At 30.6% G+C, this 17,906-nt stretch overlaps 1 protein-coding gene across 1 annotated transcript in view; it reads right to left on the reverse strand.

Moving 5' to 3' along the window:
- Positions 1-207: 207 nt before the first annotated feature.
- The window catches only part of LOTGIDRAFT_172449 (hypothetical protein), a gene marked incomplete at both ends in the record, with an annotated part of 44,544 nt that continues 26,845 nt past the window's right edge, over positions 208-17,906 (reverse strand). Inside the window, 19 exons of the mRNA XM_009049338.1 lie at positions 208-385; positions 872-972; positions 1,180-1,370; positions 1,691-1,901; positions 2,166-2,312; positions 2,835-3,104; positions 3,401-3,510; positions 5,455-5,512; positions 5,809-6,024; positions 12,892-13,005; positions 13,523-13,648; positions 13,906-13,962; positions 15,627-15,764; positions 15,959-16,074; positions 16,785-16,816; positions 17,086-17,152; positions 17,451-17,557; positions 17,704-17,706; positions 17,736-17,862. Of these exons, the coding sequence (XP_009047586.1) occupies positions 208-385; positions 872-972; positions 1,180-1,370; positions 1,691-1,901; positions 2,166-2,312; positions 2,835-3,104; positions 3,401-3,510; positions 5,455-5,512; positions 5,809-6,024; positions 12,892-13,005; positions 13,523-13,648; positions 13,906-13,962; positions 15,627-15,764; positions 15,959-16,074; positions 16,785-16,816; positions 17,086-17,152; positions 17,451-17,557; positions 17,704-17,706; positions 17,736-17,862 (2,369 nt within the window). The remainder of the gene's footprint in view (positions 386-871; positions 973-1,179; positions 1,371-1,690; positions 1,902-2,165; positions 2,313-2,834; positions 3,105-3,400; positions 3,511-5,454; positions 5,513-5,808; positions 6,025-12,891; positions 13,006-13,522; positions 13,649-13,905; positions 13,963-15,626; positions 15,765-15,958; positions 16,075-16,784; positions 16,817-17,085; positions 17,153-17,450; positions 17,558-17,703; positions 17,707-17,735; positions 17,863-17,906) is intronic.

The following is a 17,906-nucleotide window of genomic DNA, read 5'->3' on the forward strand; positions in this document are numbered from 1 at the left end:
CATATTTCAACTGGAATTTTAGCAATGTGCAATTCCTAAAGTACGAAAATTTATTATTTCTAAACCTGTGTTCAATGCATGGCTAAGTAAGCATTGTATCCTGCTAGTAAAAATTGAAAATGTGTATCAAAATAGTGAATCATTTCTATTACGAATTTGTGCATCACTTCTATTGTGTCGCCATGGTTACACTAGTTCAATAATTATCTAGCTTCCTTTCTCCGATCTGATATTTTCAATACTTACTTTCTCTCCGAAATGTTCTGATAATCTATCAACAATATCAGTAAAACCAAGTTTCAGATGTTCATGGTATTCTTTTTGTTCTGTGGTTATTAATTTGGCATTCAAATCTAAGGCATCTTTACATGTATTTACAAAGTCCCTGAAAAAATGAGATCATACAAATTTGCAAGCCATTTTGAATAAAAAAACCCCACAACTTTCTTAAATATAGAAAGAGTTGATATCAAGATTTTTCCTTGCTTACAGACAGTGGCGGAGCAAGGTTTACGTCCGAGGGGGGACGAAATATCTGAGATTGCTCAAATTTCTAATATAGTTGTGAGATTTTTGCCCGAAAAACTTGCTTTCGGGGCTGCGATGGGGGGCGGCTGTCCCCTCTGCCCCCCCTTTGGCTCCGCCACTGCTTACAGAGAGCATCCAATAGTGTTACCTACTCAACCAAGGTTTAAAGCAATATCTATAGGAACATTTCCACTAATGAGCCAATGCTGTGATACGTGCTCTTCTAAGGTGTTGAATATAAGGGATACAGTTAATTCATAATTCTTAATGTTAAGTCAATCTAGATGCTTTCATACACTTTGTCTCTCATGTGACAAATATATAATCATATATTTAATAATACCTGAAGACATCTTTTAAAATATTAATTTTTTCTGGTGGATATTTTCCTTTTTTATCACTAGTAAGAAAACTGTCAGCATATGCTAATGGACCAGCATTTACCTGAAATTTAAGAAAAATAATATTTATCACCATTACAAATTGTCAATCAGAGCCCCCTGAAAGAAAGCTGTAAGTGTCAAGGGATTGATTGGATGTAAGCAATAGCATTTTAAATATCTGCTTTAACGAACCAGATACATGAAATGTGCTAAATGAGGAAATACCTTCCCATTGTAAAGATGATAAAATAAGAGATGATAAACTTACGGAAGGATTAACACTGCCTTGTAATTTAAGATGTAAACGTTTGATATCTGGTACAGTACAATTAACTACAGCTTTAATCTCTAGAACTTTAGTCTGCATCTCATCTATAGCTACTTCTATAGGTTGTAATACTATCTCTTTACGATTACATACTTCTATACGTTTCTTAACATAGGGAAACGTATTACTAGCTGTAATAAGAGAAAAATAATCAACATTTTAGTCTTATACAGAGCAATATGCAAAGACAAGTCTACAAGTGATCTGATATTAGTGATCAGTTATAAATTAAGGTTAAGACTGTTATTACTACTGCCTATACAGTACATTTTTATTTGATCATAGGCAAACTGTATCTAATATGTGTTTTAAATAGAACTTCAGATAGGCTAAACAAGTATCTCATAAAGCAACTATTCAGATTTTCATTTAAGACATAATGCTATGGGAATCTTGAACGAAAATACCCTGAAAGGAAGTGTTGGTTAAATCTAGGTTAATCAGTACTTACTATATAATATAGTTCTTCTTTTGTATTGCTCTTCAATATTGCCTTGTGCTTTACCATTCATTGTAAAGGGTGTTTCAAACATAAATTTTTTAATATTATTGTTTCTCTCAAAATCTGTTAATCTATCTATCAATTCTTTATCTTCGAAATATGGTGTTACATAGGTCACTTGTATATGGCAGTATTTAGAATCTAATGCAGCAGGATCAACCTAAAAATAAAATCAGATAACAATCATTTTTGATGTTAAATGCTTTTCAGGTTTTTTCCTTAACTACATAGTTTCAGTAAATTATGATGCTTTCTGAGTTCAAACTTGAGTATCACCAACTTACTACAAAAATTTGCATCCTAAAATAACACTATTTGTTTTGTGTACTTCTTGAATCTCAGTTGCAGAGTGTCATCAGGAATTCTAGAAGGGTAATATAGCCTTTGTAGTTGTAGTGAAGATAGAAAAAATATTTTTCTTTACCTTCTTTGAGTCTTTTATTAACTGAACACTGTTCATACCAAATTTATCAGTATAGATCTTTTTAATACGTTCACAGACTTGAGGTAAAGATGTAACATTAGGTTCTTTATAAATATATTCTTTACCATCTTCTTCTTCGAAATGAGCCTGAAACAAACATTTCAATATCATTTAGAAAATTAATTAAACATTACAAATATTTCCAATAAAGTTTTCTCTTGGAATATGCGCCCTAGGTCCTGACCATTTCAAATTCATTACAACCAAGTTTTTTCTTGAATTACAGGATCCAAAGATATCTTTGCACATCAAAAAGAAGCTATGACACCTATGAGCATCTAGGATTATCAATTTGAGATCGATTATCGATGGCATACTATCGTACATATAAATTAAAAAAGTGCCAAAATTCTTTCATGGGTTATTTTTGTGTCATAGAAGTATATTCTTGCTTTGATCGGTTATTATAGTTAATATGGTAAGTCTGTACTGAAGGGAAACTAAATGGAAGAGATTACGACTTGTTAACAGGGACACTGGAGAAAATGTAACTTTTACATATAATCGATTATGAAAACGGATAATCGAAATTATAAATTTGTAGCGACGATGATTGATTATTTAGATTATTTTAACCAGCCCAATCCAGGATACAAAAAGTAAGATTACCTCTTCTGAAGAGTTAAAATCATAATCACAAACCTGGCCAAAGAAAGCAACACGGAAATAAGATCCTAACAGTCTCTTTCCAGATTCCATGACCTGTATAACTTGTGTATAGGCTTCTGATAAAGTTTGGTAACTCTTGGTTAATTTATTGAAATCTCTCTTTTTCTCATATATAGGTATAATCAATTTATATACTTCTCCTAATAATTCATAACGTTTAGCTTTCTTTAAATAATCTGCTGCTTCTTCCAGGAATTCTACTAATGTATCCTGAAATTATTCATTTTAGTCATTTTTTTATCAAAAAATATTTTAAGAAACATCAGGTTAATTTTCAGGACATTTAATGAAGATAATTATTAGAACATTAAATCAAGATAATTTTTAGTAATCAAGATACATTTTGGCACATTTAATCAAGGTAAGTTTTCAAAACAAAAGGTAAAACTGTTCTAATTGGAGCTTGATAAACCACAATCTGTAAAAACATCCATACATGGACATGTTTATGTTTTCATCACAATAGATGTTATTTTTCAACTGTGTCTTTATATATCTATACTTACATCAGTATATTGAACATCCTGCATTCCAGAATCATCTTTTATACCTGTTTCTTCTTCTAATATATTAGGTGATATAAATCGAAATGCCTTACAGCCTTGTGGATAGCACCCTGTAAATATACAATTTAATTTACATACATCTAAAATCTATCATGTATAAGTTTAACAAAAAAATCAATGACCCATCTTCCGAAATTTCAGATCTTCAAAATGGTCTCAATAAAGAATGATCAATTTCACTGTTTAAGCAATACAGCAATCTAAATATCTTCTTAAACAACTGTTACAGGATTGAAATTTAGTGTGGGGTTCACATGCAATTCAACAAAGAGTTCCCTCATTGGAAGTTAGGACAGTTGTCACTTTCATAGCAATTCACATAGCAGATATCAATTAACAATACCATGATATCATTGGTCATAACTGCTTGTGAGAATGTTTAGTGTCCTTTAAACTTTTATGGTGGTTTTCATTGAATTGCAGGTAAACTGAATGTCAGATTACGATTCATAAGATTCTAAAAGCTTTTAGCCCTCGATTCAAAGCCACCATTTCCTGGTAATTTGCTAACAGCCAGTCTTCTCCGCTATTTTGTTCTAGTGATTATGACCTATGTTGTGTGAGAACTTACTACAGTGGTAATATTTTGATAGACATTTGTAAAAGCATTTACTAGAAGGTAGAGGGTTTGATTTAAATAATAAATAAGATCTAATGTAAAGTGTTGGATTTGAATAGGGATTGAAAACAAAATGTTGAGGAAGTCTACACCTTCAAGTTTATTTTTTCTGTTAAAAAACTTCACTTCCAGACATTAATTCAAAAATAGTTTGTTTTGTACATGTCTGAAAAGTGGCACATAAAACTTTCATTTTTTTTTTTTTACAAGGTCATGGATTCGTAAGAATAAACCTTAAAGGGAACACCAGTGTTTTACTTTATGGCTTTCAGACAGCTCAAGGCTGTTAATATAGCTGAATCAATTATCCTGAATTAGACTAAAACAACTAAAGCATTAGTCCTGAGCTGACAAAGTATGTCAGCCATTTTGTTAATGTGCGACACATTTTTAGTAGTTTTTTTGATAATCAAACCACTTTCAATATTATTTACAACAATTATCCAAACTTACAGCACTATATAGCATTATACTAATATTCATAGTACACTATTAGAAAACTTTGTACCAAATAATTCAATAAATGTATTTGGCAAATTCAATTTTCCATTTTACCCGAGTTTCCAATACTATTTTCATAAGCATTAAAACACACCTCGACTCAGATTAGTTTCTTACGCACAACAAGTTTTTTATGTCCACTTAAAAGATTTAAGTTCAAATATTATTTATATTTCATTTTTGGGAGCTATTTTAGTAAATACTGGGTAGTGAGATATCAGAAAAATATCTGGATACAAGATATATATAACATAGTATCCAGATAGAAATTAAATGTTGTATCCAGATACAAATGGATACAGTATCGAGATACAAAATAAAATCTTGTTATATATCAAAATTTGTACTTGTAAGAACACCATGCATATTGAAATCTAAGTCTAAAATTATTCAATCTTATCAATTTCAAAATGTTGAAATGACATGCACTGAACATCTGGTAAAATAACAAAGATAATGAATAGTGAAAGACAAAAGAACATAATCTGTATCATTCTGTGTCATCTTGACTTACGTGATTTAAGTTTTCCTAATAAATAACAAAATAATGCATTATGATTGGTACTTTATATATAGTTAGTAATTCTGTCAACTAAAGCATGCCATGGAATTTCTATATCCTATTCCTATATCCTAGGATGGTAAATAACAGTGAATGTGTCAAGATTTTGAGAAGGGAAGCAACTCTGTGTATTTATATAGACATCAATTTCAGCAATCAAATAACATCTTTCATCCTCTATAAATTGATTGGAATTATTTCGATCTATTTCGATTATTTTCTAAGTGTGTCATCTTTGTGTAAATCATAGAAATTAAGAAGGCTTTAAGCTTATCTAATAAAAAATGTGAAATATTGAAAAAGCTGGCCTACCTCTTCGCTTCAGATATTCTGCTATTAAAGCTGCTATGTGAATGTAACAATGAGCACTCTGAAAAATGTACGTATATATTGTGTAAAATACATAAAATTGTGTATATTACATGCTAAGCAAGTCAACTTATTAAATTAATAACATATATCAGAATCTTATCTAAGATTAAGCATTTTGATTGCAAGAGCTTAGTGTTTTTATTAAAAAAAAAAAAAAAAAAAAAATGATTTACTCTTTAGTCATAAGCTCCTTTTTGACCTTTTTGTAAATCAAATTCAATCTACAAGATTTCGAGTTTCGACCATATTGTTTCATTTGAACAAAAATAAAGTTTTGTTTAAGTGTTATCTTACCTCTGAGAAGTCACCATTTCTATTGTGTAGTTTAGCCATGGAATCTAACCAAGTTTTACGTAGTTCTGGTGTACTGGCGTATGATTTAGCTAAACTGTATTGTAAGTCTACCAGTAATTCTGGATCGTTCTCATTTTCTTTCATCTGAGCTGTTGCCATCAGCACTGTTCTTATCCGTTTGGTCAAATCTTTTACCTCTACATGGAAGGGACTTTTCTACAAAATGCAAAAAATTTACATAAGTCAGATTTTTAAAAACTCTTTGAATAAAGCATCAAGAAATGAATGATAAAACTTGAACAGAAAATGAAAATTGTTGAAGGATTAATGATGTATAGAAATTGGAAATGACATAAATCAAACTTGTTAATTTTAGAAGCGGTAGAATCTATAAATATTTAACAGAGAGTTTGGTGGTTATTGGAGTTATAGTCACAGTGTTGAAGTATGAGTCATACTCTGAGTAGTTCATCACAACATATTGACACTAGAACTAATACGACACTGAATACAAGGCTTCAAGGTATATTGGTGACAATCATACCAGTCAAATCAATACCAGAATCATTGCTTCCATTAACTCATGTTAAATTGCATGTTAAAATCTGTTCATTATCAGGTCAACTACATTGAGTCATGATGGTGAATATCTAATTAGAAGATTGCATCAATTTCACAGCAGAAATTTCATTTAGTTTGCAGGTTCTTTAAATTTTTTCAAATCCACTTTAGAAAATAAGCTTTTGATATCTTATCAAGAAATTTATTCAATTACACTTAAAGGGATTGTAGAGAGGTTTTCTAAAAATTTTATGTGTATAGGGCACACTGATAGCATCAATTGTCTCCAACATTCAATCAGACGTCTGTGATTCCTGCAATTCCACTTGGTATTGTAATTGCATTGCATGTCAAGCCTATAGATATCTGAATATAATCCTTATAAAGCAATATAAAATCAACCAAACACTAATCCACTTAATCAGCTTGAGATAATCTTTCTATATTACTTATATACATAACAATCAACAAGTAGGATATATCAATAGAGGTATCAGGTTTCTAGAAGATATATACTGCCCTGTCCTTATAGCAACCCTACAACAATACATAAATTTAGGAGTATTCCACTGTCTTCGTTCCCTTCAGGGTCAAAATGCCATTTTCCTTTAAATATCAAAAATCAACTATTAAGCACTTTTATAGTTGAAAAATCTGGCCTTATACTTCCTAATTCTAGGTTGTCCTATAGCCAACTGATAAATAATTGTATTTCTTTACAATGATAATGTAGTATAATTTTCTTTAAAACAGACTACAATATGACCTTTCACAATCATTCTTTCTTTCACATTTCAAACATTTAGAATAGATATCCAACTGACAAGGTAGTCAAACTATTTCTTTATAAGACTGGTAAATTTCAATATTCAAGATGTTCTGCTGCCACATGTGAGTACCGTACCAATTGTCAAAATTTGAATGCAAAATGACAAAACCCAAGTGTAACAAAAATATGGACCAAGACGGCCTAGTTCTGTGGAGATGACAAGCAACTCCACATTTGACTAAGATGTCATTGAAGATGTCCTGGTTCATTAAAATAACATAATGTACTACAATATCTGATGCATAACAAATATCTAAATTTAATCTTTTTTTCAATAAAACACATAATTAAAATATCTTTGAAGAGAAAGAAAACCTTACCTAGATTAGAAGAAGAGTCAAATCTGACCCTGATATTAAGACAGTGGTTGCCAGAAGATAATCAATATTGTGACACGATTCCACTATTATCAGGAATTGACCTGATTCTTTTAGAATTCCTCTACTATTCTACTATTATTACAATAACTTAAAAATTCCATTTATCTTTTTTATTATTGACTCTAGCTTTTAAATCAAATTAAAATTAAGGTTACAATATATATACAGTGTGAATTGTGTAGATAATATGTATATGGGCTATATGCCCAGCTTGATTCTTTTACCATTCACAATCATAGTATAAATTATTACTATTTAGAAATTTGTATCATTCACTTCCCTAAAATATTCATAACATAACTATTATTTAATTAGGTTTAGAGTTCAATATACTTTACCTTATTCAATGTCAAATATATATATAGGTAGATAAGACTTTTCACTTCCTTGTTTACAACCTTAATATTCAATACCTACATATACAGCAATCACAATCAAAGACATCCATGCTAGCTCAGTCCAGAGGTTTATCAATATGACTGATATGAATCTGAAAAGTGTCACTGATAAAGAAGGGGGATGTTGCTTTTGTAACACCTGATGTCATTCTGTAATTACACTTTCCAACAAATTTGCTTGTTCACTAGTAACTATCAGGTTATCATCTCATTTTAAAATAATCCAAAATCATTTATTCATAGATCCATTTTGGAAAATCCTCAAAGTTTGCACCACTATCCACATACAATATCCTACTAACTGGAAACTTTATAACATTTGTATAATATGTTCATACTCAAACTATTATATATAATCAACCTGTATCACCTAATCCTATCTATATTATAAGTATAAATAAGTCTAGTATTTTGTAGGGGTTTTTGGTCTTGAACCAAGTCAACCTGAACTCTATTTAAAGGAGATTTACAACCATATAAAGTGTTCAACATAAACATTAAGTATTCATTCACATGAGTTAAGTAGGACAAGGTTATGGGTTGCAAAGTAAACAATGGTTCTGATAAGTGTATATGTACAAATTTTAAATTCTAAGTTAAATTCTATGACAAACCAGTCGAAAACTTCCTCCAAGAGTTAACAAATCTGCCACCTTTTTTTTCTAAGTATTCCACATAGTTAATACACAAAAACCATTCTGATAGATTCGTTTAACACATATCTGAACACTTACATACCTAAAACTACCTTTTATTTTATATTTTCCACAAAACACAGATGAAATTTTCAAATAAGAACACTATAGTATCTAGCAATGTTAAAAACATGTTGAACACAATGTCAATTTAAAACCATTGATTAATGAAGTTTTTTGTTTGATTGTCTAATATTAGATCAGTTAAAACAATCAGGACCACTGTTTCCTACTTTAATACCAGACATTTCTAAACAGGTTACAATCAGAATACAGAATTAATATTTACATTTATTATCTAAATACAGTGTTCAATTACATACATGTACAATCAGTAGGGTTTAAGTCAACTAAATTGCTTGAGGCATTAAGAGAAAGAGACATATACAAATATTGTATTTATCATGTTAACATCACATTATGTACATGGAAAGATATATTTACAACATGTATATAATATAAAGCCACTGTCTAAAGTCTTACATACATAGTTTTAACTTATTTTTCACTACGATATTTGATGGAGCTTAATTTGAGTCAATCTTAGCTTTTTAAAGCTTAAAGTTAATCTCCATTTCTAAACTAGTTGTCCTGATGAGAATTGTATACAGAAATATCATGAGATATATATCTGAGTAATATATCAAATTGACATAAAAACCCTCTAAAATGTACATGTAAAAACGAAGGCATGAAAGAGGTGGTTTTCTGTAGATTGCACAGCAAAGACAAGAAGGTGGCATGATGAACACCCAGGGCATATAAACTCTTTGGTCATTCAAGACAAGTATTAGAGCAGTGACAAAGACACATGAAAAATTTCTTGATCTAGATAAAAATTGAATCCTTGGAAACTTTAAGAGGTTTTTCAAAGTTATGGACATTTCTAAGGAAATATTTTCCATCCAGACAACTTGACTGCCATGGAGGTATACTACTGGATTAATACATACAAAGCTTCAAAACTCATCACCAAAATTTCAATCATAAGTTAATGTTATAAAACTGAAAGTGCAAATAATTTTAATTACATGGTGCTATTAGTAATTAATTTGACAATAATATATTTCTTAATCTCATTTGAAACACAGTTTATGTTTGTAAGTAGTTATTATGTCTGAAAACTGAACATTTTCTTAAAGCAATTCATCAATTATTTTGAGATGTATTTCTTTGATATAGGTATTAAATTTTAGTAGAGAAAAGAAACCATTAAGAGACATCCTAGGTCATCATCACAATGTCAAGCTATTATGAACTGAATCTAATAACTTGACTGTAATAGCTATCTTTCTTGAATCATAGAAGTTTGTAAAAGCAGCGATTTGATTGTATTGTACGCAATCAAATACAGACAATCCGAGCAAAAATTAGTAAAAAATAAGTCATAATGTTTACAGTCTTTTTGTTAATGTTTTAATTGCCTGTATTCACAAGCATACAATCCAATCAATTCTCTGTATTCTGTGATACAAGAAAGCTGACTATTGCAGTAAAAGTATAAGATGCAGTTCGTAATAGCTTGACATTGTGAAGATGATCCAAGGTATACTTTTAGTCTAAATAATAAGCTTTAGCTGGCTGCCTGACTTCAACTAATTTACAGTAATAGAGTTTGAATTTGTTTACTGACTAAAGAAGCAGAAGATATTCTCCCCAAAATATAGCATGGAAACAATCAATTCCAAATTTGGACTGAAAGGATTTTCTATCGAGTTGCATAAGCTTAAGCTTACTTAACAGTAAGTTGAAGAACTAATCTACCACTGATATCAAATCAAGCTCAACACCTAAAAGCTTTGAGTGAGCAAAAAGCAAAAGAAAATGACACATATATTCAGTACTGGTTCTATAAACATTATAAGTTTACATTTGAAGACAATAGCAAGCTTTTAGGCTTTTTATTAGGATCCAAATCTTAGAATTCTTTTTATTTTTTCAATCAACAATATAACACAACTGTAATTTCAATACTACTTTTAACAATAATGAGTGCAAATCATAAATTGTTATTAATCAATGTAAATCCAAGCAAGATAAAAGTTTTATCAAACCAATGACTCCCTTCATTCAATTTGTATCTAGAAATAAAAATGTCTAACACAATTATATGCTGCAGCTTTCCAACAATAACCAAATTTTGACATTTTTCATTACTCCTCAATCTTTTCTCATTTATTAAACCTTGCGTCTTAATAAGACTTAATGCATATCAAGCATTGAATTTTGACTGAAGTATTGTGTCTTGTATCAGGTATTATGTCTTGTCTCATGTATTAGGTCTTGTCTCATGTATTAAATCTTGTCTCCTTTATTAAGTCATGTCTCAAGCATTGAATCTTGACTCAAGTATTATGTCTTGTATCAGGTATTATGTCTTGTCTCATGTATTAGGTCTTGTCTCATGTATTAGGTCTTGTCTCATGTATTAAATCATGTCTCCTTTATTAAGTCATGTCTCAAGCATTGAATCTTGACTCAAGTATTATGTCTTGTATCAGGTATTATGTCTTGTCTCATGTATTAATTCTTGTCTAATGTATTAAGTCATGTCTCAAACATTGAATCTTGACTCAAGTATTGTGTCTTGTATCAGGTATTATGTCTTGTCTCGTGTATTATGTCTTGTCTCATGTATTAAATCTTGTCTAATGTATTAAGTCATGTCTCAAGCATTGAATCTTGACTCACGTATTATGTTTTGTATAGAGTATTATGTAATGTATCAGGTATTATGTTAACTCATTTAATAAGTATTGTCTCATGTATTATGTCTCATCTCATGCATTAAGTCTTACCTCGATTATAATGTCTTGTCTAATGTATTAATTCCTTGCTTAAGTATTATGTTTTGTCTCATGCAATAAGTCATCTCATGTATTAAATCTGTCTTATCTTGGGTTAGTCTCTCCTCATGTATCTCGTTTTAAATATTGTGTAATGCTTTAATTCTTATCTCATCCATAAGAGATGCCATGTATTAAGTCTTGTTTCCTTATGTATTAAATTTTGTTTCATCAGGTACATGTATTCAGTCTTGTCTCTTGTATTATGTCTTGTCTCATGATGTATTAGGTCTTGTCTCATGATGTATTAGGTCTTGTTTCATAATGTATTAAGTCTTGTTTCATCATGTATTAAGTCTTTTCTCATAATGTATTAAGTCTTGTTTCATCATGTATTAAGTCTTTTTTCATGATGTATTAAGTCTTATCTCTTGTATTATGTCTTGTTTCATGATGTTATAAGACCTGTCTCATGATGTATTAAGTCTTGTTTCATGATGTGTTAAGTCTTGTCTTGTCATGTATTAAGTCTTGCCTTGTCATGTATTAAGTCTTGCCTCATGTATAATGTCTTGCCTCATGTATAATTTCTCACCTCATGTATAATGTCTTGTCTCTTATACAAGTTCTATTCTAGATGAGATTAAATAATGAAAGTGAATTTCATACACCAGTCATAAAGACTGTGACACAATTGAATTATTAGGAAATATCTTGTTGAATGTTCCTTTTGGAAAGCTGCATACAACACCTTCCAATTTATCATTTGTTGAATGAAGAGTGAAAAAGGTTTAAACAACTCTCAAAGTTTAATATTTCCAAACGCCAACTACTATGTTATACATATGAAGTCATTAATACTAGTCACTTACGTGTATTTTGCTTTTATCAACCTAAAAATTGGGTACATTTGGAATAAGCTGACATAATAATAAAAAAAAACACAACATTGAAAGCAAACAATGACAACAATGAAATAAATGGGTAAGCTTATTGGAAAAAACATAACAAAACATCACAGAAGGGTTTCTGAATTCCAAAGAATATGTAACTTATTCCAAAGGTAATTACACGCCTGCTTTTTCTAGCTTTCCAAACGTGAACAAATATGGCCTGTTGGAATCTTGGTATTCTCTTATAGATGCCAAGATATACATATTTTCTTAAATTGCACACAAACCAAATATTGGATTTCTGCTCTTAAAAGTTATATGTTAAAAGTTATAGAGCTCTGTTTACGTATATTCAGAGTCTGTAATTATCATCAATTTGGGGTAAATAACATCAGAAATTCTGAATAAATAAGACTTTGTGATTTTTTTGGACCAAAAAGAACTATTTATTTTCTTATTGGAAAGCTGGGAACTGACACAGACATGAAAACAAAAAGATGGAAAAAAAGATATACAGATTAATTTTAAAATGGACACTTACCTGTATTCCTTTATCACTATTAGCGTAATTATTGACAATAGCTAGTGATTCTTGAAATCTAGATGTACTTAAACCAACACTATCACCTATTAACTGTGATACAGATATTATCACCTAGAATACACCATGAGGAAACATATATTGAGGATAATTTTATTTCCCTGTGTACAGTGAAACTCTGTCATCTGTATATACACATTTGTACATTTCTTTAAGGGATGAAGAAAGTAGAATATTTATTTGGGGGCACTAATAGTTTCTTATTTTCAATTTTCATATTTCCATTGCAGTGTCCCATTTGCTGTTTCTGCAATTCCAGACAACACTTTGACAAAAACAAATCAGTTTTGGGGGTAATTATATTGAGACTTTCTGAGTCACATTACCAGATTTCAGACCAGAAACAGGAATGGTGGCAATAGAAGTGGCAATAGAAGGTATATTAGCGCATCAAGTATACAATCAAAGGCAAGAAAACACTTTCAAATCTTTTTAATCTATTGAATATGTGTCTGAATTTCTTAATCAAAACTACTTTTCTTTTATCTCTAAATATACAAGACTATCACACATCATAGCCTGAGAAGATAGATCAAATTATCAACTAATATTGAGTGATAAATATATTTACCTGTAGATGTACTCTAGTAAAGTTTTTCTTGTTGGTATATTCGAAATTAGTTCTCATCAATAAATACAGTAGAGAACAGGCTTCACGTCGTGTTGAGTTTAATTTAGAACTACAGCATCGTAATATCTAAAAATCACAATGGACAGAAAAAGCATTATACCTGTATTTCATTCATTTTGACTAATAAGAAAATTGCCTTCAATCACTCAGGTGAAATGAAAAATAATGAATATCATCAATAACATTGAGGATTCAGTACCTTTTCAAAGTGCAAGCTTCTTGTATTGTTTCATTAAAATGCTGTCATATCTTAATGTTATCTAAGAACTGACCCGATCACATATTAGCAGTTTCAATAACATACCAATTATATTAATACTTACAGCAAGACATAAATCACCACACATTGAAGCACTTCCTTTAAATAACACAGACTGGAACTAGAAAATAAATAAAATATTTAAACTAGCTACAGACTTAAACCTTCAATAGTACACTAATAAATACACTAATCATTTGACAGTTGTGAAGATTGTAGTTGAAATTACATAGCTTATTCATTACATGTCATTTACTTGTTGATGCAGTGGACAACTTATTGTTAGTCACCATTCTTTAGGCCATACCAAAATAACTTTCTGTTCTTCGGGATTTCTTGAAAAAAAAAAGGTACGAGCGAACGAAATTTTAAAAGTCTAAAAGTTAGTAATCATTGATTTGGTTGGTGCGATATAATATTTTTTAATTTAAAAAAAAAAAAGTCCCTTTGTACCATTAAAATTTTCCAGCATGGATGATTTTGAATGTATTCAGATAAAATAACAATTAATAGTATTTATTTGTAATCTTCCACAAAATTTCTTTTGCACAGATTAACTGGTCTTTTGACCAGCCATCATCAATTGTTTTGCACCAATCTAGCACATCACAAAATAGTTTTTGAGGTCCAGTTAAGGTTTTGTCAAAGACTGGTGGTGTAGGTTTTTCAGGAAACATTAATGTCTTTCTTGATGCCATCATAAAATCGAACACATTTTTATCACTTTTGGAAGTATTACGAACAGGTTCTTCAGACGAAGAATGAGAAGGCAAGTTAATTAAACAGTCCACAAACTTGGATTTCAGTTCATCACACAGAGAAATTTTTAACGAAAGTGTAACCAAGACACCGCCTGATTTTTCCATATTGTCCTTGATGTACACTTTTTCTGGGATCTGTGACATGCACGATTGAATTCCTGCAGATGCCAGATCATAAACATCTTTAAAAGTGTTTTCAGGCTCAACATCAAACGCCATGTATGGCAAAATAAGTTTCTGGTGTGACCTAATTTTGATTACTAAAATCATTTTGGTAAAAAAGACAAATACAAATATTAATTCTAGCACTGCATCGACCGGCATGCCTATTTCTGATAATTATCAACTTCCGGAATTTTGATGCGTTCGGTTGTCGAGAAAACGTTCTTGCTTCAGCGAAGGGCCTAAACTACTGTACGAACTCACTCTTTCAACAGCTGGAACATGTTCTACTATAATTGTCGCAAGATGTCCACAAACTGACAAACGGAAATAGAGGGCGCAATTTGTTACTCCTGCTACCAAATATTAGGCTTAGAGAAATAAAAATGAAACTAAAAATGAGAGCTAAACAATCATGTTATCTGATCAATTTAGAGTTACGGAAATACGGGCAATATAATTTTTTTTTTAAAATTAAAAATTCTTTTTTCAAAATTTTACTTACGGGAGTCCTTTTGATACATACAGAATATTATTTTTCAATTTCATAAATAAAATTTCAATAACGGAAAATCGGGTACGGAATTCCCGACGAACAGAATATTATTTTGGTATGGTCTTATGAGATCTTGAAAATATTTTGAACAAATGAAGGTATCATTTCAGATGTTGCACACTTTTTTGAATAACTATAAATATGAGAACTGTGTTTGACAACACTGGCACCTCCCTGTGGTCAGAATGATCAGATACAATATGAGTGTTCTTTTACACTTCAGAGGCTCTCCTCAATATCATATACCAAAAATCATTCAGTAAACAGAATAATTTGAAATAAGGTCAGAAAGGCCCCTTTATTTACCTTTTTAATAAAGGCTCTCCAAGCACCAAAGACATGTTTTTGAAGAACTTCTGAGTGACTGGTTTGTAAGAATGATAAATGTAGTTGAAATATAGTTCTCATTAATGTATTGTCTCCTTCTCTAGCTTCTAGTTCTTTCTGTAAATAAAACAATACCATGACAATCAACACTAAACATATCACTGAAATAACTAGATGTTACAGTGGTGTTCACATGGTTACCCTCAAAATAGGTTCAAATTTATCATAAAGACTTTTACATGCCAAAACTTTAAAGGGATTGTACAGAAGATTTTTGTATACCAAATATCATCCCCAAAACACTGACTTACCTTAAAAGTTTGTGAGAATAAAGCTAGAATATCTAAAACTATTAATCCAACTTCAGTAGCCATATTAGCTTCTTGTAAAGCTCTCATTACTCCTTCAGCATCAGAATTAGTAGGAGCTGTGGAGATAAGAAAATAACAATTACACTACAAATGACATTGCCCTCCCATTTACTATCAGTTTTTTGACAAATCTAATTATCTGTCATGTGAAATGGCATCAGCAACAAAACAATCTGAATTTAGTATAAATGTACATGAAAACTGAACCAGAAACAAGTTGTTTCTCAGAGTTTCACACTGGACAAGTTCCAGACAGCTCACCTATTTCAGCCTGAAGTTAGAAATAGAATATATCTATATTACTCTAGAATTGATTTATTGAACACTATTTAACAATAAAAATATATTGAAAATGTAAATCCAAACAAGTTAAAAGACAGATATAATAGTTTATATGATACTAACTATGAAACATGTCAAATTGTTCCCCGTACTGGCTCTGTGTACGTTCTGATGATAGGCTACCAGTATTAACCATTGATCTACGTGAGGAAGGCATTGTGGAAGCTTTCTTAGGATCAGCTATCATACTGAAATCATACATATTTTGTGTGTCATATAGTTAACATCCTTATATTCTGTTACTGATTTAGATGATGAAGACTTGCTAGCTAAGCAGTGAGCCTATGTTGGAGAGATAACTAAATCCCATGTGTCAAGAGTTCCTCCATGTGCATAGTTTGTAGACCTTGGTCTCGATTATTGCCCCATACAAAGATATTGTTTGCTATATATAATACATACCTGAGAGTATTAATTCTTTTACGTCCTTGATATCTGAATTGATGTAAACAAACTCTGAAAAATAAAACATAATTCTTAGTCAAATAAAATGAAGTTTTACATCCTAGTTTTCTACACTTGTTTTGACTATTAATGCAGTGTGCAATGAGGGCTATTTTGCTAGGACAGCGGCATTAGACTACACTTTTTTTATTCATTTCTCAGTCAAGTCTGCACCTTTACTCTTATTTCTGATTTCAATATGCCTGTCAGAAGTGTATTAAGAACTAAGAATTAAAGTTAGTCCAAGGAACATAACTGAACAATGATATAAGAAATATTACCTGAGAAGGCCAAAGAAATCTACCAAGTCTGATTCTGATGAATTATTACACCATCCTAATAATATATCTGTAAATAAAATATGATTTTTATATATTTTTGCACCAAATTATGTGTCAGAATGATCCAAAATCAATCCTAACTGTTTCTTGGGGGAGAAGATTCTCAGACACACTATTGGAGGCTTGCACCTATGGAGCTTCCACAGAGATGCTGTATTTTAAATTCGACCTTGACATTGTAATCCCAGTCTGCCTATTTAAACCACAGTCTCGGAAGGTTGGAACAGCTACTGTGTTTAATTAATTATATTTGAGCACGCTTCCGCAGGTACTAAATCAGCCTGAGTTGAAACTGTTTCACTTACCATCAGGTAAAAATTTTAGTATATATAATAGTGATACTAATAAATCTTTTATTTCTGTGATATCTAACTTATCATATCTTAATACATAGGGGGAAGGAACAACAGATCTGAAAAATCACAACATAAACTTGTTAACTGATATTATATATTTTTAAGCTAACTTCCTGTAGATTTAAGCACTTTACTTACTTTCTGTTACTAGATCTATATATTGTACTTACTTTCTGTCACTAGATATATCTACAGTACTTACTTTCTACAATTACATTTACATATAGTACTTACTTTCTGTTACTAGATTTATCTGATGTCACTGTTTTATCTGATTCATTACTACCTAAAGATGTTGTAGAACCATTCAAGTGTTTACCCATTGACATTTCACTCAGATTCTGGGGTGTTTCTGTTAAAACTGTAAGATAAATTTAAAGTATAGCAGTTCTTCTGTGAAACTCA

This window comes from Lottia gigantea (genome assembly GCF_000327385.1).
Source record: "Lottia gigantea unplaced genomic scaffold LOTGIsca_134, whole genome shotgun sequence".
Classification (NCBI taxonomy): Eukaryota; Metazoa; Mollusca; class Gastropoda; family Lottiidae; genus Lottia; species Lottia gigantea.